The sequence below is a fragment of the Melozone crissalis genome, unplaced genomic scaffold, assembly GCF_028551555.1.
Source record: "Melozone crissalis strain CALT ecotype California unplaced genomic scaffold, PUWL_Pcris_2 ptg000016l_1, whole genome shotgun sequence".
Lineage (NCBI taxonomy): Eukaryota > Metazoa > Chordata > Aves > Passeriformes > Passerellidae > Melozone > Melozone crissalis.
The window spans coordinates 29,116,067-29,140,241 of record NW_026535794.1 but is presented as its reverse complement, the minus strand read 5'-3'; the positions used below and the strand labels follow the sequence as shown (position 1 = coordinate 29,140,241).

Genomic DNA, 24,175 nt, shown 5'->3' with positions numbered 1-24,175 from the left:
AAGCAGTGAGTAAGGATGAGGTTCAAAGAAATCTAAATCTGGGAGGTTTTTGTTGGGTTTAGATTTTTTTTTCTTCTTTGCAAGTGAAGTGCATTAGGAAAGAAAACAACAGCTGGTAGCATGGAGCTGTGAGAGATTTTAAAAAGCTGGGGTGAAGTAATGATTAGAAATGCAATATGGAACTGTAGTGTAAAAAGTAAAATCAAAGGCACTGAACTAGACAAATATAATTTCGGCAGAAGCACAGGTCTAATTACTAGGCTTGAGAGCTTAGAATTATCACCCATAAAGGTTGATTCCTCACCAGTTCTCTGAGTGCAGAAACGAATCTTAGTAGACCTTGGTGCTAAATTTATTATTTTTGTAGCATATGACTATAAAAAATTAGAAAGACAGATTTTTAAAGTGATCTTTATGTATATTCCTGTCAAAAGGGTCTGTATAGACTTCTTCAAAGTGAAATGTATATAATCACAAGGACCTTTCATGAAAGGCATATAAGGAAATGTTTTACAGATTTATTTTAAATATGCTTTGGAAAAATTAATTTATTTCTGCTTGTTTACATGTATTTTGAATTTTAATGGAGCACAGGAGTAAAGAGTAAGTGGTCTTACTATGAACATTTAATAAATGAAATTATTACATGCTGGGTATATAGATGATATTTGCTGATAATCCAAATTATCCAGTTTTGGAGGAACAATCCTTGGTTACACTGCTTTGTACAGAGGACAAAACCACTATACTCTTCTAGCTTTACTCTCTGCCTGGCATCCTGCCTTGTCCTTTAAGGTGCTGTTCAATGTAGAAAGTTTTCTAAATTTTTATTGTGAAGGATAAGATGGTAAGTAATTATAGTAGTAGAATTTATTATTTATACAGCTACCATGTGCATTTTCAATGCTAAGTCCTGATTTCTACTAAGTAAAGACCTTCTGTCACACTAAAAATGCATTCTGAAGTCTCTGCACATTTACAGAACAGCATTTTTAACCACAGCTGATGACTGCGTTCAATCTTCAGGGGAAAAAAGTTGCCTAAAAATACAGACTCACAAATATAGCATTAATCATAATATTTTCAGGTTTTTAAAAAATCAGTGGCCTTTTAAAAGCAAAACTCATCCCATCCTACTCTACAAAATAGAAAGTAATGTACAGTTATTTAACAACTATGATTTTTTTTTCCACAAAGAGAATGAAGCTTGTCCCACGTGTTTCACCTGCCTGTTGTCTCCTACTCCTGAGATCCAGCAAAGCAGGTAGCAGAGTGTCCATGCATTTTCCCCAAAAGAAAGACAGGTTCTATGCCTATTTTAAAATTCCTTGAAGGTAAGACTAGAGAGAAGGGACAGCTTGAGTTAGCTTTTTAATTGAATGTGCTACAGGGAACACAGGTGGGTTGGGTTCAGATCTTGGATTCCTCTGTGTTTAGTTAGGAAAATCCATAGCTATAGGAGTTTTAGGTGAATCTAAATACTTGCAAGGATATGTTGGGTAAATTCTCTTTTAGCAAGTGAGAAATAATGAAACTTCCTTTATGTTGAAGGGCTTGGGAGGACTGTCTTCTATCTAGATTAAGTGTTTTGAAATAAGATAGATTTTAAGTTTCAGATTAGAGAGCTTAATCTAGGACTCAAAAGTGTCTACCTACATATAAACTAGATGTCAGTGCTCTCACTGTAGTCAGTGGAGAAACAGTTATTTCTCTCATTGAAGCCTGGAGAGAAAGTCTGCTCACACCTTCAGTTTCATTGAGTAGATGTCTTTTGTCTTGGAGGGAAATACAGTGTCTTCCTACTTCACAGGCAGACAAATGCATTGACATGCTGAAGTGTGGTGTTAAACTAAATCCCAGGCAAGCCACCTCCTCCTTAGAGGTGGAATTCTCATAGAGTGGGAATCTGGAGATGATACTTGAAATGGGTAAGGCTTCCTAAACTCATAAACCAGCTCTTCAGTAGAAAAATAAATTTTGAACTCCTCTGAATCCCAGGCAGAGTCTGACCTATAAAGGTTTAAACCTGTAAGGTTTAAATATTTTTGGAGGAATAATAAGGAGAAAGATTTAGTCAAAGATCTTCTACACAGTCTGATTTTCTACTGTGTATGGTCACAGAAGAGATGCTCATTATTTGCCTTACAGCATTTGATGGTTTACTTCTTTTTCTTTTCACCTAGTCTTCTCTTTGTGTCCTACTTGGGAATTATATAAAGCATGGTGCTTCAAGTACTTTATGGTAATGGAAGGATTTTTTTTGGCAGGAATCAAATATAGAGTATTGAGATACTCCAGCTTCTCAGTGAGTTAAAGTATGGGCCGGAGAAAAAGGTTATTTAATTGCATACCATCCCCCGCTTTACAGGGAAACAGCACTGGTTTGTATGATTGTTAGTTTGCTAGTTTTCTAAAACAAAGTTGCAGTTTTGCATGTGAAGCAGCCAATGAGAAGTTCTTCCTTCAAACCTGTCCCTGAACCTCTGAAATATCTTACATGTACTACTGGTGTACCTAGTCTGTTTTGACATATCCATATGAGTGGGTGAGGGAAAGAAATATTGTTTTTTTCCTCTGATGTAATAAAAAGATAAAATGTGGAGGTCTGTGTCCTTGCTCTGTATATTATATAGTATAATATACAGAGAGGGCTTTTTTTGTATTTTTTTTGCTTTTTCTTTGCTTTTGTTCAATGAGCTTTGTTGGTTCTCTAGTATGACCAAGGCTGGTAAATGTGGAACTGTTCATAGACTTTATTTTTGTTCATGATAAAAAACCTCTTGAGATTAATGAGTCATTGGTGCCTCAGCATCTGCTCCCAAGACTGGGGAATTTGGAAAAGAAACTGAAGAAAAATATAAGCATAAAAATACGTAAAATGTTAAGAGCAGAAATCATCATGATGGTAAATGGACATGAAGGATTTAAGTGTAATAGAAATGTTTATTTAGGGGAGCAAAATGACAGATTAAATCACAGCTATAATGGAGACACTTTTTAGGTGAATATTTTGAGAAAATTATATTTTGGGCTTAGCAATCAGTTTGTTAAAACAATATATTCAAAAGCAAGCATCAGAAATCCATATTTAAAACAGATATTACTGTCATAGACCAGAAACAGTACAATTTTTCATGGAGAAATATCTTGTAAACTATGTCAGTCAGGTATCACAATTTTTTATAATAGCTAGGTTTCATAACAGTTGCTGTAGGTTAACATCCAATAATTAGTCTCAGTTGAGTAAACCACTTTTCTGTAACTCTGGAGAAACTACTTTTTATTTTCCTCATTAACATCTTGTTGCATATTGCCTGAGGCACAACTCAAAAGTTCCTCCTGTATTATAGTGCCTAGCACATGCTCCAAAGATCTTAAAATTTTTAGGGTGTGTTGTTTATATTTCAACATATAAATTTTTACTTGTATTTTAGGAAAAAAAACATTCCTTCATAAAGATGTTAATAGTAGGTTCTCTGCTGGAGTCTAAAGTGTAAGGGGAGTATGCAAGAAAGGCATCAAAATAAAACAAGGACAGGTTTCATAGCACAAAATATTGGGGCTTGTATGTATGATTATCAACCTGGTGTTGCTCTTGTGGTTTTTTGTTTTGTTTTGTTTTGTTTTCTTGGTTTTTTGTGGCAACCCTGGCAGAGTTAGCACTTCTGGTCTGTCTACTGTTTCTCTCAGAAACCTGATCAAATTGCATTCTGATCTGAAGCTCAACAAAATCAGGAAACAGTGCACAAGCCTCCAGTGAATTCATTGCACATTTTGTCTGCAAATATACAGAAAACAGATGATATTTGGGAACATCAGTACCTGTCTGATGTGTGTGAATTGACTGGTATTCATAAGTGAACTGTCTGTACAAATATTTCAAATTGATAGTTGGAGCCCAAGATAAGAAGTGGTTTTCTTTCTCCCCCACCATTAATCCCCCTGTGGAGATGAAAGTTTAGTTCAGCTATTTGTAAACCTAGACTTTGTCACTGAGAATTAATTCCTGTTTGTAAAATTACAGTTATTTTGTTATTTTTCTCTATGCATCACTTGAAATTTGTCCACATTAAATGTCATCTACATTTTTATACCCCAGTCACTAAGTACTGCAAGGCCCTTTTGCAACTTTTCATGACTCACATTTACTACTGAAAATGGTCAGAGCAAGGTGTCCAGGAATGGTTTCTTGGCCAGATGTGACAGCAGAGTTGAAGACAGGACTAGAACTGAATAGATGAGGGCAAAGGATGAAAATTGCAGCTGGAAGGAGCTGCAGAGAATTTTAAGAAAATTGGTCAAAGAACTGGAAAAAGGAGGACAGGCAGGTGGGCAGTGGAGGTTGCAGCCAACCTGCATGGACAACTGTAAGCTACAGTGCAAAACTGTTATAAAGCATAACAGAAAATTGAGTCAAATTCAGCTTTGCAGCAGTAGAACTGATAAATGTCAGGGAAAATGATCTCACAGTATTACTTAGTGGTATAAGTACTTACGGGGTAGCTTTTCAACCATGGGTGGTATCATTTTATGATATGTGAAAATGTTATTTATTGTGTAAAACTAGAACTGGTCTATGAGGATTTTAGCTTTTCTGCAGTTATCTATATGGCCTCTGCTTATGCTCTATGCCATAGGAGATTAGCACTTAGATTTGCCAGAAGTAAAGTTGGTAATGGAAAAAGGAAAAAATTGACAAAGATGTCTCTATTAAAATCATGCCAGTCACACATAAATCTCTTATGGATGTGCATCTCCACTGGCTATTTCCTTACCTTTGCGTATGATTCATTATAAAGAAGAACAGGAATTATATGATTGTTAAGACAGAAGTAGAAAGAAAAGAACATTAGAAAAAGTCATACATTCTTATTAATATATATTATGTGCTGCAATGAAATCATTTTTACCTAAGTATAAAATTACCTAGATAATAGATTTATGAACTGTAAGAAAAGATGGAAAATATGTTGTCTGTTGAAAACTACTGTGAGAGACCTGGTAAAAATATTCCTTATATTGAATTTTAGAAAACATTGAATATTTTTTAGCAACTGAAATTTTATTTATTTTATACAGTATTGAGTATTTAATTAGGTAATATGTATACAGATATTTCTATTGCCAGAAATACAAAGTGCAATCTCTATGACATGTAATATGCTGTAAATTTTTACTTCACAGAATGAATTAGTTTGTAAAATATCTCTGAGATAATCAGATTATCCTGTGCAACCTATGACCAAACTAGGACATGGTACTAAATGCCATGTCCAGTCATTCCTTAAACACCTCCAGGGATGGTGAGCATCACTTCCCTGGGCAGCCCATTCCAATATCTAATCACCCAGTCTGTGAAGAAATTCGCCCTAAAGTCCAACAGCTTGACAGAGGTTCTCTTGTCCTGTTACTTGTTGCCTGGGAAAAGGCACTGACACCCCCTTCCCCCCCACCCCCCACCTACACCCTCCTTTCGGGCAGTGTAGAGAGCAATAAGGTCTTCCCTGAGCCTCCTTTCCTCCAGGCTAAACAACCCCAGCTCCCTCAGCCACTCCTCTCAAAACTTGTGTTCCACACCCTTCACAGCTTTGTTGCCTTTCCCTGGACTTGCTCCCCAATGTCCTTCCTGAGCTGGACACAGCATTTGAGGTGTGGCCTCACCAGTACTGAGTACAGGGCAAGAATTTCATCCCTGCTCCTGTTGCCCACATTGTTCCTGATACAGGCAAGATGCCTTTGGCCTTCTTGGCCACTGGGCACACTGCATTCAGCATCAGCATTCAGCCTCACTTGTTCAGCAGCTGTTGACCAGAAAAGCCCCAGGTCTTTTCTGTTGGGCCATTTTCTGGCAATTCTGCCCCCAGGCTGTTGCACTGCTTGGGGTTGTCATGGCCAAAGTGCAGGACCTGGCTCTTGGTCTTGTTGAAGCTCACGCTGTTGGTCTTGGCCCATCAGTCCAGTTTGTCCAGGTCCCTTTGTAGAGCCTTCCTGCACTCCAGCAGATCAGAACAGCAGCCAACTTGGTGTTGTCTGCAGATTTGCTCATGGTACTCTCAAGCCTCTCATCCAAATCCATAAAGGTAATAGGAGGGACTGTGCCCAACACTGATCCCTGGGGAACATCACTGATGATGGGATGTTGGCTGAATGTGGCACCATTCACCATCAGTGTCTGGGCCCTGCCATTCAGCCAGCCCAGAGAAGAGTGCGTCTGTCACTTGCTCTTGAATGTATGTCTTGCAGGTGGGACTCATTAAACCAATATCAGCAACTTCAGACACACCTTAGTGAGCTTGTTTTTCCCAGAGACTTTTTTCTCCCCCATACATTGGGAATCACTTTCATTTTGCTTTATGGTGTAAGTATCCACAAATTGAATGAAAATCATAGAATGCTTTGGGTTGGAAGGGACCTTTTAAGATCATCTTGTTCTGACCGCACTGCCATGGGCAGGGACACCTTCTGCTAGACCAGTTGCTCAAAGCCCCATCCAACCAGGCCTTGAACACTGCCAGGAATGGGGGATCCACAGCTTCTCTGTGCATCCTGTTCTAGTGTCTCACCACCCTCATCGTAAAAGAATTCTTCTTTGTGTCTAATCTGAATGTAGTGGTTTTCAATTTGATAGAATTATCAATAATAATAGAGCTAGATTATTCCTAGCTGTATACTACATGGAATTTTATACTATCCTCTGTCATGTCTGGTAATAATAACCAATGTCAGTGACAAAATATTGCAAGAGATGTTCAGCTTTTCTGCCCATCATGACGTTTCCTATACTCGTGGTTTCATTTTTAGACCGTATTACTGTATTGTCAACCTTAAGAAATACATGTTTTTATGTAGGTCTCCTTTAGGATTATTTTATTTTTCTTTTCTGTACTTTATCATCATACCATTTTCAGTGCTGCAGAACTTCAATGCATTTCAAAATTAAGTTCCTATCTTTTCCTCATTCCTCTCCTTTTTTCCCTTTGTACTGCTCACAGTTTCTCCTCTGTGGAAATATACCTCCATTTCAGCACACTTTTCTGGTATTTTTGGTTCCCTGCAGAGGTGGTTCTACACATTATTCCACATTTGCTTGGAGCAAAAGAGTGAACAAGGGAGAAAAGGAAGGTAAAGAGACCTGTTCCTTTTAAATACATAGCATGAGTCTGTGTCTCTGAGCACCTTCGAGACTTGTGGTGGATGAGATGATAAGCATCTACTCTTTATGGTTTCCTTGCTACTTTTTTTTTCCTGCCATAGAATTTTCTTTTTTAAATTCATTACATTCTGTACATTGTTGTTCATGAATGCTGCTCTTAGAATGGGAGCTTTATGCTGAAAATTCTATGAGTTTATGATACAGATTGAGATCAACTCTTGACACTCACTGACAAAGAAACAGTACTTTTGCAACAAAGGTGGAATAGTCTTTAAAAAGGTATTTTCAGAAAGCAGAGCTAAGAGATTATATTTTGAGGAACAATATACTTTCTGGAGGAATTAAAGTTTTGCTTGTCCATGAGCAGACATTCTTACACGGATTTGTATTAGAGGTTACTTCCTGGCAGTGGACTTTTCAAGGAATTTACCTTGTAAGACTGAAGAATGCTAGTACTTTCCTGGGTAAAAAAATCTCTAGTATGGATTAAAGGATAAAAGTTGACAGAATTGGAGACAAAAATTAGTTGTTTCTCTGCCAAAGAATATGGCAAAATAAGCCTTCCCAGAGTCTATTTCCAAGTGGTCATAATATGATTAAATTCTGTATTTATTTTCATGCAGATGGCCAGAGGGATATTCTTGATGCAAGGCCATTCTCATGCTAAGTTTTAAATCTCTGCTCAGAAAGTGTAGCTCTGTTAAAACAGTTCAAAGTGGTTGCTATCAAACACTCTTAATATAAACAATTATACATGTTTTTAATCCAGTTGTTTTAAAAAATGGTCTAAGTATTTCAGCTGTCATTTTACAAAACAATACAAAAATAACAGAAATTTTCTGATGGAGAAATTTTAGCTGAAGTCATTGTAGCTTTACACTGCATAAAGTGCAAATAAATAAAATAAATATAAACAGTAGATATAAGAAGTGTAAATAGAATATGGTAGAAAGTGTAGCAAACTTGCAAATGTAGCAATAAGCTCTTGCCTCAAGTGAAGACCGTAAATCCCAGAATAAGAATTTGTTACTGAAGTTAAAAGTACTCCTTTTATTGTGACCTTTTATTAGCAGCCCATAACTGGTCTATTGTTCCACATGTTCTGACAGAGTGTTCATACTGCAGTGAAGCATAGATGCTCTTCAGGTGTTGAATAAAGTATTTACTATTTCCATATTTAGATACAGGACAATTTTTCAATGACATGCCTTGTAATTGCTTAATCAGAAAGGTTATATAAAATAGTTTTAGCAGTAGGGGGGTTTCTGATTAACTGATAATGGAGCAAACCCATATCACAGACTATTTTGATTATTTTGCCTTGATTACCAAATATTAGTCTGAAGTTTCCCAAGAAACATATCTAAGTTTCTAAGTCTGATATTTATCTGCAGCATAGAAATACTGTAAGGAATGGCAGTATTTTATAATATTTTTAGGGCCTACCCCTGAAGGTGAGAATAACTGAGGTTCTTGTTAACAGATCCCTTGGTTAGATCAGAGTGAAATGACATGGAATGACCAGTGTTTATGTATACATGGATGCTACCACCCATGAATCCAATGATGAGATTTGATTGTTGTTTTATTGAAGTGATTTCCACAGTCTTGATCTGTCAGGGGTGAGGAAGCCCCTGAAACATAGAGTTCAGTTGATTTATGTTCAGTTTCAGGTAGGAACCCAAGGTACCTCCCCTGGGGTGGGAGTTTGTCTATGGAAACACTGTGGATCATGTTCAGTCCTCTGGTAGAAGGCCCAAAAAAGGAGGCTGGGGGCACTTTGGGGATATTTGATGGTTTATGATATCTTCTAAGACATTACACCTCCTTTTCACATCCACTTGGTTTAGCCAGTTACTCCCCATCAGAAGGGAGAAATACCTTCAAGCCTGTCCCGGTACTTCCCTATAACCAGTGTTTTATGCCTGAGCAAGTTACGTAACTGAGGACATGGGCACGATAAAAAGCATTATCCCATGTAGCGAGATCTTACCAGCCTCTTCCCTTACTTGGCTCAGACCCCAGCCTGTTGCTAAACAGACTGGTTTGTTGTGGTCCTCCTCTAGTGCTCACCCCCTCTACACCTGGGCTGTTCCTAGGTTTCACCTCCACACACCCAAACCCTCTCCTCCTGCCCTTTGGTTGGGGGATGCAAACCTGGCCTCAGCACAGCACCTGCTGATTTTGCAAATGACCAATTGCATGAGTCATTAACCATTAACATTTCAGTCTCCCACAGCTGTTGTGCAAATTTATTTCGTCACTGTTAATGATCATTCCACTTATCAGAACATTGACCAATACTTGAAAATGTGGAACACTGGCAGCATAGAAGGTGTTTAGGTTCTTGAAGTACAGTTTTGTTTTGTCATTCCTACACCTGTAGGCTGTATATTTTGACATACTGTAATACAATAGCAAGATAGGTCAGGCTTTAATCATGATTGATGTTTTATTTATATTGTACACTCTTTCAAAGTTTAGATCAAAGCATGTGAAAAAACCCCAAAAAACCAAATTCTTTCTTGTAGAATAATCTATTCCCTTTCCTATTCCGACAAAACCAATGTTGGAAAGAAGGAGCAGACTTCAAACTTATTTTTGGTCATCTCCTTTTAAAAGCTGAGAAAAGTCTAAATCATTTCCTCTGGGACAGAGAAAATATACATGACAGCAGCCTGTGATTCAGTTCCATACAGTTTTAATGTGGCAAAATTGTAATTAAATATGTATTTGTTTAGCAATCTAAAATTTACTTAAATTGTGGAAGAAATTAGAGTGGCCATGAAAATAGTTCATTAATCTTCTTTTTGCTCTTATATTGATAACAGAGCAGATGAGCAGATGAGCTTTACCTCTTTGAAAGAGGAATGCAAGTGGAAGATATAAACTAGAGGTTGTATAATTTCTCTGGAGTTCTTTGTTTAACTCCATTTTGTATCTCTATGAAAAGTAATGCAATCCTTTGTTCAATAAAAGATATAGTGCATTTGAATAAAACCACAAAATTTAATCTGTTTCATGCTTGTAAAGGAAATTGGTACATTATTTGAAAATGAAGCACAAAATTATTTGTATCTACTTCTATCTTTGCATTTGAAAAGCTGTCAAGGAAGTTATCTCTCTATGCTTAAAAACAGACAGTCAACTAGAGAATGGAGAACAGGCTCACTACATTTTTGGCCTGATAGACTCTTATAGGTTATATTTAAATTACCAGAAATCATAACCTCACCTGAAATATGTACTTAATCTTCAGTTATAAGATTCTACAAAATTTAGATTTATAGATCTAAATTTTCTAGTAATCCTTGAGTGCATTGACAATGCTGGGTTTTGTGTGGCTGAGCTCAAAATACCTGAATTTGCCCAGTATTTTCTGAATGACTCAAAAATATATGTCTATTTTAACTTTGTGTAAGTCAAAGAGTTTTTAATATAGAATGCTAATAAGTGAGTCAATTTAAAGCAGTCTTTTAAATAAAAAAGAAGAAAAGATTCTTCATTTCGGGTAAAAATAACTGAATAGGAAAAGGAAAGGTTATAAAGAGAAGACAAATAGGCTTTTTATCTTAATAATAGGATCAAAAGACATTACAAAGTAATTTTATGAATGTTTACATCAAGGTTTTGTTGGTCTTGTTTTTTTGAGGTTTTTTGTTTGTTTGGGAATTTTGGTTGGTTTTTTTTGTTGTTGTTGTTGTTATTTGTTTGTTTGGTTCGGAGTTTTAGTTTGTTGGGAGGGGGTTGTTTGTGTTTTGGTTGATTGGTTGTGGGAGTTTTTTTGTTTGGTTTTTTTTTTTTTTTATTTTTGATCATCCCTATGTAGAAAGTAGTGGGAAAATAGAGGCATCCATATTTTCCAAAGGTACCCAATGGAAATTCAAGACATAGTTCACATTTCTTTGGAAACAAAAGGTTTCTAAATTTCTTCATGTATGTTGGTATAAATAGGGCACTTGATCCCAGGTCAGTATGGCAGTGTGCTAGCTAAATGCAGGTGTAGGAGGAACATGGTTGGATCACTTCCATTCATAGGCTTGAGAAATCTGGACCTGAATCAGGCCAGAGCCCTTCTGGAGCTCCTTTGAGAAGATGCCATTTATCTGAGAGAAGGTTCTCAAAAATAGTTTCCAAATATTTTCAGATTTTCTGTGTAAAAACCTTTGGAAATTCCTGTAAATTTTTCCATCGGAATTGTGTAATTTCCTTATTACTCTTCTCTTCCCAACTCTGTGCAGGCTGCCAGGTTGGACATCTTTACAGCCTTCTGATGCTGCACCAGGAATTGCTGGCTCTTACACAAACAGGTTTCTGCAAATGGCCAGTACTGCAATACCTCTTCTTACTTCATGATTTTAAGAGTCATTAAGTAGATTTTAACAACAATTAAGCAGTCTCTTATATGTAATTTGAAGTAATTAAAAGTAAGATTTGTACTTTTGACATGTTTTACAGTCATCTACATTTTGGTTTCATTCTGTACTTCTAGCTCATGCAGACTCTTGTTTTCAAGTTAGAAGCACAATGTGCTGTGCCTGTGTCAGAGAACAGTTTACTCAAGTGAAGAAACTGTGTTCATATCTGATTCTTAAGTGGGAATAATGAATTCTAATTCAGTGTCTTTTGTTGTGGTTGTTTAGCTTCTTTTTATTTTTGTTACAGAATAATAATTACTCATGGGAGTTCACAAAAAGTACACATACTTGTTTGAAATGGTGCTGTTGGCGTCCTGATTGTATTTAACAGTATGCAATAAATCTGGTAAAACAGAAGTTCAGTCTTTATGTATTTAAAAAGCAAAAAGTGTAAATTGTGCCTGCTGTCATGATAAACTAAGGAATTTACTGGCATTTAATCCAGTTTTATTTTCCTCTGAAACCTGTTAATGAACTTCAAGATGCAGGTCTCATTGCCCACTTAAAATGTGTCTATGAGTGAATTACCTGGTAATACAGCTCTCCTTCTGCAAAATATCTAAAGATTGTTAGATCTGGAATTTTTATTTCCTTCTACTATTTCATCTGTCATCATCTACAGTAGGCATTTGCCTTTTAACTAGCTTAAGGCAAGCTACGTTTTTTCCTGGCTCTTGTTCATGATGGGATTGCCCTGCTTGCACATTCTGCTGCTCTGCAGGATAAAGATGTTAACTGGGAATCAGAAATCATATAGTAGGTGTAAGACATGAGATAAAATCGATACATTTTTCTGAGGCATGTCACTGGTTAAGTGACAAAAAATATTCTGATAGTCACTGAAAAAGAAAAGTCAAAGGTACATTTGAACCTGTCAGTTCAACATATTCCTGTTATCCCTTTAGGGGATATCATACAACTTGACACCAACATTTAAGCTTTGAAAATTATGAGCTCATCTATTTCAAATGGGATGTCACATGTTCCCAAGCCTTTGCCATTACTTATAGTGGAAGACAGGATGATCACTTTTGTCACATATTGATAGTGAATAAGATCTTTCTTTTTTTCTTTTCTTTTTTTTTTCTTGTTTCAGAATGAAGAACAAATTTTGGTATTTTGAATTTGGCACTTCGGAAACTTTCTCAGCCACCTGTAAGAAGCTGCATGAATCTGTAGAAATAGAAGTAAGAAACTAATTGTTGCCTTTATCCTTGAAATGTCACCAGTTTGGCTGAAATGCAGGGAGCAAGGGCGCAGAGTGCCTGAATCCAACAAGGCAAAGCAGTGCACATCCTTTCGACCCTATATTCCAAAATATTATTTTTATCATGTCTATTTGTAGTGTAGCCCTGCACACTGGAACAAAGTTCAGTTTGATGATTAGTGAAGTCTTAATACAGTAGACAAGGTCAAGAGGTGAAGTATAACATTAGAAATCAATAGGGAGTGTGGCTAGGTCAGGTGGAAAAATGAAAGACTGTTGGAGGGAGTGAGAGCTGCTGCAGGATTAAAATTAAAAAAAATAATCTTATTATTTCTAGGTCCCAAGGTTTTATAACCTTTAAAACTCAATTCCCTAAAATTGTATGTACTTTCCTGAATAAAGGTTAAAGAATATATATATTTTTTTGAATTATTCCCCTTCATTAAATAGCTTTTCTCTCTGCACAAGGGGTCATCTTTCCATTATACATTGAACATTAACTAAAAAGACACAGGATACTTACAGACAAAATGGGAATTTAAAATAATGTGCCACTGCCACTTTGATGGCTGCTAGAATAAGTGACTAAATTACATAAACTGTTTGGGCATCTGATGTTTATGAATAAGTACATGAAAAATGAGAAATGAGTGAAGATAAAAACCTGAGAATTTAGGTTAAATAATGAAATCATTTCTCAAGAGGATTATGGTGCTTTTCCTTTCCACTAGTAATGAGAAACTGCATGTGTCAGTGGAGTGTTTGTATAGTAGCATGAGGCACTCAGAGAGGTCTGGTGGGAGCTATGAGAGTCCAGTCAAAGCCTCCTGAAGGGTGAATTCTGAAATTATCTGAAGGAACCATGTACCTGAGAGCAGAACAGTAGCAGAGAATACTGAGACTGAAACTGTAAGACCAGCAGTGCCACACTTGCCTGTTATGCTGTTATGTTTATCTTTGAAGTGAAAACCTGCTCCTCACGTGTTAGATTAAAATATAATAAAAATAAAACAAAACTCCACTGAAAGTCTTAAGAAAAAAAACTTAATAAAAAAAATCACCCTTGCTTCCCAAGAGAGTGCTTCACACACATGAGTTTAAGCAAATGTAGCATTTGCTGGAAAATATTTTTATTAGAAATAAATGGAAATAATAGAAAAATATTTTGTTATTTATTGGAAGAAATGCTTACCTGGTTTGATTAGATTTGAAGAAACTGCAAGTTAAATGTACCTTTTGATTAAATACAAATTGAAGAGCAGGCTTTCCCAATAAAATACTGATATCTCGAGAAAGTCATGTATCCTGATACATAGTAAGACGTGAACTTTATTGTTTTAACCATTCAAAGAATGATTAAATGTTAACATCACAAAGCAAGCAAGTAGGTATACAAGTTTGTGGTGGTGCTGCTGTCTGTTGGGTAATTATTATGTATTCATGTCAATAACTATTATTACCAAAAATGTGTTACATTGCCAGTATATGAGGCACTTTTGTTAATACTCACTTAATCTATCCTAGTCATTACCATTAGTCATACAATTAGAAAAAAAAGCATAGTTTCCAAGGTTTACAAGAACTCTTAGGAGGTGGTTATTTTTGTATTAATTTACAATGAGTAAATTACAATGTTGCTCGTATGCTTGTATCTAATGTTTCTTGTTTGAATATTGTCAGCATTTTTGTCTGATTTTTAACCTGATGCCCCTTGGGGATGTCACTGTAAATGAGAGGTTGGTACATGAGACCACATTTCACTACACATAAAATTCACAAAGAATGTGCTTGCTCTACAGCCAAATTTTGAATGAACAAAGCCTGAGAAGATTAAGGATCTGTATCTCTGAGCTGTTAGACAGTGATCACATGTTCTCTGGGCAAATATTTGTTTAGCCTTGTATTTGATTTCTAACCTAATTAAGCTTGGTTTTTCTGACATACATTCTTTACTCATGTTCTGTATGTTTTCTTCTGTGTGAGATGCAGAACAAAGTTGGACATAACATTCTTATGTTATCCAGAATAAGATGTAATTTTGTTTTCAAAATCAGATGTAAGAAATTGAGGAGAGGTTCTAAAGGGTAAGAAACCAAAGTTAAACAAACAAACAAAAACTCGGACAAAATTAATTATTCATTTTCAATAATAATGTGTCAGTAAACAACGCTGAAGATTTTACAATTTAGAGAACTTGCAGTTTATTTCTACTTCAGAAAAAAAAAAAAGAAAGAAAGCTATGTGAAAGATACTTAAGAGTAGGTATAGATGTGGTGTAGAGGTGGCATGGACCATACCTGCAATGCTGTAAAAGCATAGTGGGAGCAGTGTAAGCCTTCTTACCACCTGGTGTTAATGGGTAATAGAAAAGAGTTTAAAACATTCCTGTACACTTGCCTGATATTGCTCTTGGTTTCACAGCAGAGCCTTAATATCAGTTCTTTTCAGGCATAGATATGTTTTTTCTCAAAAGAGAGATGATCTGAAAATAATTGATACGATAAGTAAGGTATAAACAATAATACCCAAGAAGTGAATCAGGCCGGAAAAGAAGGCAAAAAAGAGTTAAAAGAGCTAGTTTCTTTTTTGTCTAGGTAGGCATACTCCACATTTTAAAAATAGGCATTTGTTTTTAACAGCATCATTACATTATTTGAAATAAAAGAAAAAAGAAAAGGAGCAGAACACGTGTGTTTTGTTTTTGTAGTATATGAATGTGTTAGAACTATGCAGAGCTACCTGTAGGGCAAACTTTTTGTCTGTGTGTGAACAAAAGAAATGCTTCTTTGCTAATTCAGAAAGTTGCTCATCACTGGGGGACTCTGAGGCCTCCTCACATAATTGTCTTAGTGTACTACCTGCTGTGCTCAATATTGAGTGAAAATGGAAGCTAGACCCCGCACCATCCTATTTCACAATTCTTCTTTTATTTAAATAATTCCAGTCAGTTTGGGGGACGCCAGACCTTTATAAATTAACAGCAGGGAAATACCAAAGGTGTCAGATTGCATATTTATCATCTTTCTCGTGTAATACTTAAATATGTATTAAGAAGTGACTGACATAAATTAGGCAGATTTCAGAAGCCACAGGCCGTGGCTTGTAGAGGACCCCCTTCTGCTTGACATTTCATCCTTGTCAAAGATCAAATTATTTTAATTTAGGCTGCAAATTATAAGAAATGAAGACTTCTTTGTGGGAATTCCCTGTGGTAATCTGACTTTTGTTGTTACTGCTGCTTGTCAGTGTGCAAAAGATATAATATGCATGCAAATAAGGTTAAAAAATATGTACTATCTAATTATCCAGCCAGTACATTCCACTTGAAGACAGTGGGAGGCCTGACACACAGTATGTGTTTGATTCATTGAGGCCTGCAGGGTATTTACACAAGATTACTTTTAATTATGAAATTAATATCTGTTTATCTAGAATGTATAGCAGAAAGTGAGCATACACATGAGCAGAATTTTTAGCAAAATAAATCACCTTAGTATTTAATACATATAAAATACTAGGGAAAACCACAAATTTGCTTCCAAAAATGACAGTGAAAACCTAGGCCTTTATTCTTATAAGAAAAGTGTTATTAAAAAGTTATACTTTGAATTACAGTAGTTGCCACAACTGCCAATTCGCTTTCAGATATGCCTTTTGACTTTAAAGTTTTCCCTGTATAAATGTAATCCACAGGTTTAAAATTTGATTCTTGAAGAGCAACTATGAAATGGAAATCTAAGTGTTGAAATTGTTCTCTCTCCCGATTTGTGCTCTTCTTAGAAGAATTAAGATGTGTGTGCATTATAATACAGTTCTGTTTTATGATCTCAGAAAGTTTCAGAATAAACAATTATTCACAGTTTTTCTTGCGTTGTACTTGGCTTTTCTTCTTCAAAGCTGCAATAAAGTTTTAGGCAGAGAGGAAGAAGTGCCAGTGACCCACAGAGCAGCAAGCTGCAAGATGTCAGTGGACTTCTACTGAGGCATGCTTAAATATTTTTCCCGTTTTCTACCTGATTATTGTGTGTTGGAATTGCAAAATAATACCTTTAATGAATTTGAAATGGATGACTGGATCCTCTACAAGCCTGCAGAACATTGCAGGAGTAGGATCAAATGTTTTAAAAATATGCTGCTCTACACTGTGGTCCGTAAGACTTGTCAGGATATCCATATGCTCTATCTGTGTTGTGAGGAATGAAGCCAGTCCATCTCTAGCCAGGGTGCCAGTACATGAATCCTGGGCAGCTCTGGCTGGTTCAGTGAACAAATGAGTAGAACTGGGTGCTTTGCTTTCCACCTGCAGGTTCCACTGTAGTAACATGAAGTTGTGGTTTATTTTCTCCTGTGGAGGTTCTTCAGTATTTTGCTACATTTTATATGTGCTAAGAACTTCCTAATGTTGGTAGAGACGAGGACTTAGCTTGAGTAAATTACAGCCAGTGAAGACTAGGTGTATTAAGCTGGGTTCATCTCATCCAGTGTATCTCAGGTGAACTGTATTTGCAAATGTTGGGGTTCAACCACCTGAGAAAATGCTGCAGTTTAATGCTGGGCAGGCTGATATGTTAAGATCCCTGAGCCATTCTCCAGAAGTGAAAAATATGGTCCCTTTATAATTGGAAGCCAGATTTGGCATAGAAATATGCTTGTATAAAATGTCTTAAAGTCCAGGTTTGCTCTAGGAAGCATGAGAAATACACACTAGTGACACAAGATGGGTATGATTCCATCGCTGAAGGGACTATCCCATAGACTAAGATTACCTCTGTGTGTCCGGTGAGCCTTGGAAAGGTTTTAGATCACTGATGCCTCCTCTTTAGCTCCACATCCTGTGTTTTCCCTTAGCAGTGATGCATATTTTGGAGAACTGGTTGGTGAAGGTTCTGGGGTAAGGATTGCTGCAGCTGCATCAGAAATTGTTGTAATCATTTCTACTGATTTTAGTTATTGCTAGGAGCCACTAGTCTGCCATAGCCCTATGCTGATATGCTTGTTGTGCCTTTGGATTGAAAGGAATACCTGTGAGCTGTTCTGTGCTCCTGGGGCTTGCTTAGACACTTTTCCATAAGTCTATGTATTCTCTGCCTGCAGGGACTTTGTATTCCATCTGTTGGGGAAGGGACTCAGTTGCAAGAATTACAAGTATCACTGCAAAATCATAAGGCAGAAAATTTAGGTGGAAAAGGCAACAAAAAATTCAGTTATTGATAAAGAAATTTTGGTAGTATAAATGTTTTTCTGCTAATATCTGTAGTGAAGCTAGAAATATATTTCACTTGGGTCAGTGAATAGTTATCAGATAACAAGACAGTACCAAATGGTCCCACACTTAGGCAATCAAAAGCTGAATAGCAATCTTACTTTACCTTCTGATTAATGATCTGTTTTTATCTCATACCGCCTTTTCAGATACAAGAATATCTCTTAGGTGTAAACATTGAATAAACTATTAGCAGTATTAAGAATGATAAATTGCTGAAGAAAAATATCTGAGAAAAAGAGCATTCAGATTTTTCTTTCTCTCTTACTACCTTCTCTCTTTTTTTCTTTTTTCCTTTTTTTCCCCTTCCTTTCTAATCAGTGTGATGGAATTCAGCTGGACTTAATCAATATCTCTCTGGAAGGAATTGCCATTCTAAACATCCCAAGCATGCATGGTGGATCAAATCTTTGGGGAGAGACAAAGAAAAGACGAAGCCACCGTCGGACAGAAAAGAAAAGGTCAGATAAAAGAACCACCGTTATAGATGCCAAGGAATTGAAGTTTGTGTGCCAAGGTAAGCTTACAGATTGATACAGGCTATCTGGCTACATAATGTCAACTTGGTTATATAATTGACCTTGTCAAGGAAAAGGACAGACAGTTCTTAGATATTTCCTTTCCTGTGCATTTAGCTTTTCTGGTGGGAAACACTGCCAGAAGGGCACAAACAAAGATGTACTGCTAATTTCAGTCTCTATACTTGGAAACCTGCCTCAGATACTACCTCTTGAGCAGACTAATCACACCATGTGGCACTGCTGGCTACTGGGACATTCAGTCTAGAAGTAGTTGGAGATTTTGGAGTTGGAAGGTGCTTCCTGAGCATTTATAGTCTTTCTTAATGTCAATTAAGAAACTGACATTAAGTTACTTGGGGATAGTTGTGCCCTGATTCTAACAAGCTTTGGCCAGAGGCGAGGGAAATCACTTCAGAGTAAAAGGAGCAAGCTGTCTATACATTTTATGTTACTATGTTGTAATGCTGTATGAATCCTTGAATACATATGCTGTAGTTGGCTTGCACAGGCATGATCATTTTTTTCAGGGTTTGTATACTTTCCTGGTGATTAGATGCACTTACTCAATAAATTTTTTTATTAAACATAAGTCTTGAAAAAACCAATAATAAATAATAATCGCTGTTCTTCTCTGAGAATCTGAATACTGTGCATTGTAACACTTGACTGCATGTCACAAGCCTGAGTGATTATAAGCCATCATTATCTTCACACCAAAGGAATGAATAGTTTGGGATTTGTTTGTTTGTTTTTCTCTATTTATCCTACAAAAAGGATTATCTTTTGCTTCAGAGTAGCTTCTTGCTTCTCCTCATTATTCAGACTTCATAAAGATCAGGACTTAACTGTTATTCTGTTGGGATCTCTTTCCTAGTTTTGAATATCCTATTTTTATATTTCATCAGCAGTAATTTTTAAGTCACTAGTTATAACATTTTTCATTATTACACATTTTAGTTTTAATTCAGCTAAATTATCCGGATGACAAAAGTTTAGGAATAAAGTAGTTTTTTATGGCGTAGAGGCTGCAATAAGTACTAGCATTCAATTTCTGTGATCTCTAGCAATTTTACTTATGCTCTCAGTGTGACTTAGCCATTCACTGTCAGCCAAAGTCTCACCAGGCACTAAGCTTCTGCTTAGTGTGCTACAATTCTGTGTTATGCCCTGATGTTCAAGGATGGAGGCTGCTGGGTAAAGGGCTCACCAAATTTTTTCCTTTTGTTTTGCTCCTCAACACAAGGAGACAGGACATTTATCCTCTTGATAGTAGTGAAACAGACATTATCACTTCCTTTAATTATTGAAATTATGTGCATCTTTGATACACATTTAACAGTGATTTCAATCTACTGACTATAGTTGATGTATTAAAAGGGCATTGCGACACTGAATTTCCATTTTCCTGGACAGGATAAAATAAAATTACAATAAAAATATTAAACACTGAATAGAATTTCTCATGTTATCTGTCTAAGTGTTCATAATGCAGACATTAAGCACCTTACTTTAGAAAAACTGTTCTCATTACTTGGTTTCTAATCACTTTGTATGTACTGTGGATGGAAGTAGCTTTATCCAAAGGCAGTTTTAAAGCAGAGGTTGACTTCTCAATATCCAAAACTAGATCACCTCTCCCATCACTGAGTACTATGAGATAGTATTATTGTTTGCATCTTCACTAGCATTCCAGTGCTGAGCAGGAGTGAAATCCTTCTTGGATTTCAGAGTGGTCCATTACTTTGTTCCAGTTTGCAACACTGAGCAGTCTTGAGCATGTAAAGTGGATTCCTTTTAAAGGTGTGAGGTATGTGGGGATGGGAGCTACATGCTCTACTGCAAGTGTGTGTTTAGTCCATGAAACCAGGTTAAAACAACCCAAAGTAAAACTCCAAAGTGAAGGTAGTGAAAACTCAGAAATGAAGGTGAACATGTCAGAACCAACTGATTAGTTTAATGGGCCCACTCCTATCTTGTACTGCAAAAAACAGTCAATTCTACTAGCTAAGATAGATTCTTAGGCTGAATGTGCTCCTTCAACTCGGAATTCAAGATCATTGCTGAATAATGGAATTCAATCAATTTTATGTCTACGCTTCTCAAATAGTTTTGATAAATCTGAATCTACTCACTGGGGAAATAACTGACTCTCACTTGAAAACGTTATGATTTTTTCACTAGCTGATTATTTTCTTAGGCACTATGTATTTTTGGCACATTGTACTCTTTAGTTTGAAGAAAACATTTTGTAAGCTATTAATACCTGGTGCAGAGATAGGTATTGCTGTGTTGAGAACTATGATAAATACATACTGGCTTGTTAACTTCTGTTTATTAACTTATTCTGAATAAACATCCTTGTAGTTATTTTTATGTCCAAATAAAGTATCTAATCACTTGACAACTAAGAACTGTACTTCCTAGGAGAGTGCAATCAATCCTTATGTTTTCCTATGGATATCTATATATGTGTATGTATATATATATATATATATATATATATATAAATCAGATTTTGGTGTTGAATTTTATTTGGTTTTTTTATATCTCATTTTTTTTTGGGACTTCTAAATAGGATGCACATTTACTTTTAGACTTTTTCAATTGCAGTACAACTGTGCATCAATCTGTATTCTTGTCTCTGCTTTTCTCATTTTATAACTTGACCATAAATACATTAATTGAAGGTTTGGACTCTGAGCCCTTAGGTGAGCTACTTGCATGCACTATTGGAAGCTGTCTCCTCACTCAGGGTAGTTTTTGCCCTGGAGCATGTTGAGCAGTCCCAAGGAGAACTTCTCAAACTGCCCAAGAAGCCTCTATGAGGTCCTGCTGCTGTCTTCCCATGCTCTCGTGTGCAAGCCATGTACAGGCAACATGATCATCACTGCAGGAAAAAGGGTCAAATTTCTGCCAAATCTTTTTTCTTTCTTAGCTATCTGCACAATGCAGGGAAGGTATATTTCTCTAACTCCACTCCCCTCTTTCTTTTCTTTCCTGTTTAGCGTTGCCACCTGTTGATGTAAAAAGGCTTGTCTTTTCATTGCCCTTCCCATTATCCTCCTCTGCACACACCATAGCCAGACCACAATTTGCACTTTAAGTAATCAAATGGGTGTCTGCTTAGGAAACAATGTGATTATGTGCATATTGTCTGTAAAACAATGTAGTGAAATTGAGTGGTTCAAAATGTACACTACTTAAAAACATTCCCTGCTTATCTTATTAGGGGTTTGTGCATGTATGCTAATGAAAAACATTCAGCAGTCATAGCATATGTGTGCCTGTGTATTGCATTTCTAACTAGTAATATTTTAATATAAAACATGTATGAAAATGTATTTGTCTGATTAGCTTATTACTAATTGGAAAAAAACAAACATATTTAGCTGTAGCATACTAAGTATTATCATAATCCTTGCAAGTGGAAAAAGTACTACAGATTTCCCTTCAGCTCCTGTGCAGAAGTAGAGAGGGTCTTTCATCACATTTTATTAGGGTAAAACTCATGTGGGTTTTATGATTTAATTTAATTTTAATTTCTAATTTATCTGTACAATTTCTATTGTAAAATGTTAATGCATTTGGAAAAAATGTAACTACAGGTATATGTGACAGTTTGTGAAAGTAGATGACTTAGTGTTTTGACATTATGAATCTCACACTTGCAATGTTTCCAATTGTTGTTTTATTTAAAATCTTCTAGTATGTACATCTATGATACATCTATCCACAGGCCATTTACAGATTTTAGATGTTACTGTGAACTACCCGTTATTTAGATAGGACTTCTTTTTGGATATTCACAGATACTGATAAATGCCAAAAGTCAGTAGTTTGAAAAGATTAACATATTGCATAGAAACAAAACTATGAGTTGAGAAACATAAATGCAAATAAATGCACTACTTGGTTGCAAATTGCATCTAAAACAAGTTAAATTATGACAACATGTCTTGCATGAAAAATATATACTCCTTATGTCAAGTCTTAAACAGTTTTCTTCCTCACAGAAATTCTAAATAAAATTTTAAAACCTTTTGTGACAAAAAGGGGGTTTTAGGTTTTTTTAAATCTCTCCAGTAAACTTTTTTGTTAAATGAAGTTTCCCTTGGGGTGGAAGTTGCTATGCTTTGATTTCATTGTTGAAGTTCAGTTAGACCCCTATTCTGAAATGGGATCTCTTTTAGTCTCTCCAGATTTAATGGCAGAAATATATGGAACTTGTTTTTGCATGAGTGGTTCCACTCACCTCAGTGGACTCATTCTTGAAGACAATGCATATTATGAAACCTTTAGACTATAAATATTTCAGTGAAATACTTTTTTCATATTTATTTTGTACATCACCAGCACTGATACTTAACCAAGTCCTTACCAAGTTGATCTGTGCACCTTGTTAAGAGCTACAGGGAGCTGTCACTCCACAGACTATTAGATGAACTTAAGACAATGTGCATTTATATCACAGCACCTAGGCATAAACCAAGCTTACCAGTATGATTCAATAACTCTGTGTGGAAATCTCTTTTAATAACTGCATTATGACTTTCTGAATGGAAATGCAGAAGCTTTGGAAATGGAATAATGTGTATGCAGGCACTTCACTGCAGTTAAAAGCAGTTCAAGACATGCAGAGGCTGTGAAGGCCTTAAAACACTTCAAAATATCCATAAATATTAAGAGAATAGAAAATGCCTTTCTTATTAGGTGTCAAATTCCACTCTACAGGGAGAGAGATGCTTCCCTATAGGTAGGGGATTCCTGACATGCTCCCTAAACAGCTTATAACTTTGTGAGCTAGCTGTCTAATTTAATTTATGGAGGTCTTTCATAACCTGTACTCTGGCTAGGTGACCTTTCCTTGTTGAAAAAGTTGAAACTGTACACTATATACACAATCAGTGTAATATATACACTAAATATACACAGTGTATATTCATTATTGGTAGACATTTGGTTATTTCGGACGTGGTAAGGCATGCATAATGAACTCTCTATCATAATATTTTTATTAAATGTTATTGATGATGTCATGGCTACATAAGGTAATAGCCCTTACTTTGTATCTTGTTTAGACAGCTTTTTACAATATAGACATTAGCACCTTACCACAGAGAAAAAAAAACTAGTTAGAGCTATTTCATAGCTAGTCTATGTTAAGATATTCAACTTTAAATATTAGTCTAAGCATTAGAAAAAAACTATAAATTTATTCAAACAGTATTTATTTTTCTTGTCCACGCATGTTCCACACCTATTCTGAAGCTTAACCAAAGGAAACATACTTCTGTGTGGATTTTTTGTTACTATTTTGGGAGTGTGTGTTATTTACAGTGAATGAAATAATTGTGGGAGCTATTAAAGTTAGTGTGGCATTAACTTCAGTGTCTAAAATATCAACCCTATAGCCAGTAGATAGAGTCACCCAGGAAAAGAGTGTTTATCCTGCATTCAAGTAAGTATCTAAGGTAGGCAGAATAAAATGCTCACTGCAGGTGACTCTTTCCAGTTAAGTAGGATCCTAAGGAATAGGTTGGCTTGGACCCCTTCCTTTCTGCCAACCAGATGGTGAGATGAATTTCTGTATGTTCTGCTTGTGGTGACAGTTCA

General features: G+C 36.1%; 1 protein-coding gene across 8 annotated transcripts in view; it reads left to right on the top strand.

Moving 5' to 3' along the window:
• Positions 1–24,175, top strand: part of DGKB (diacylglycerol kinase beta) — a 378,030-nt gene that overhangs the window by 283,744 nt on the left and 70,111 nt on the right. For all 8 annotated transcript variants that reach the window (XM_054273525.1, XM_054273526.1, XM_054273527.1 and 5 more), the window contains 2 exons: positions 12,668–12,758; positions 18,363–18,558. In XM_054273525.1, coding sequence (XP_054129500.1) covers positions 12,668–12,758; positions 18,363–18,558 — 287 coding nt within the window. The remainder of the gene's footprint in view (positions 1–12,667; positions 12,759–18,362; positions 18,559–24,175) is intronic.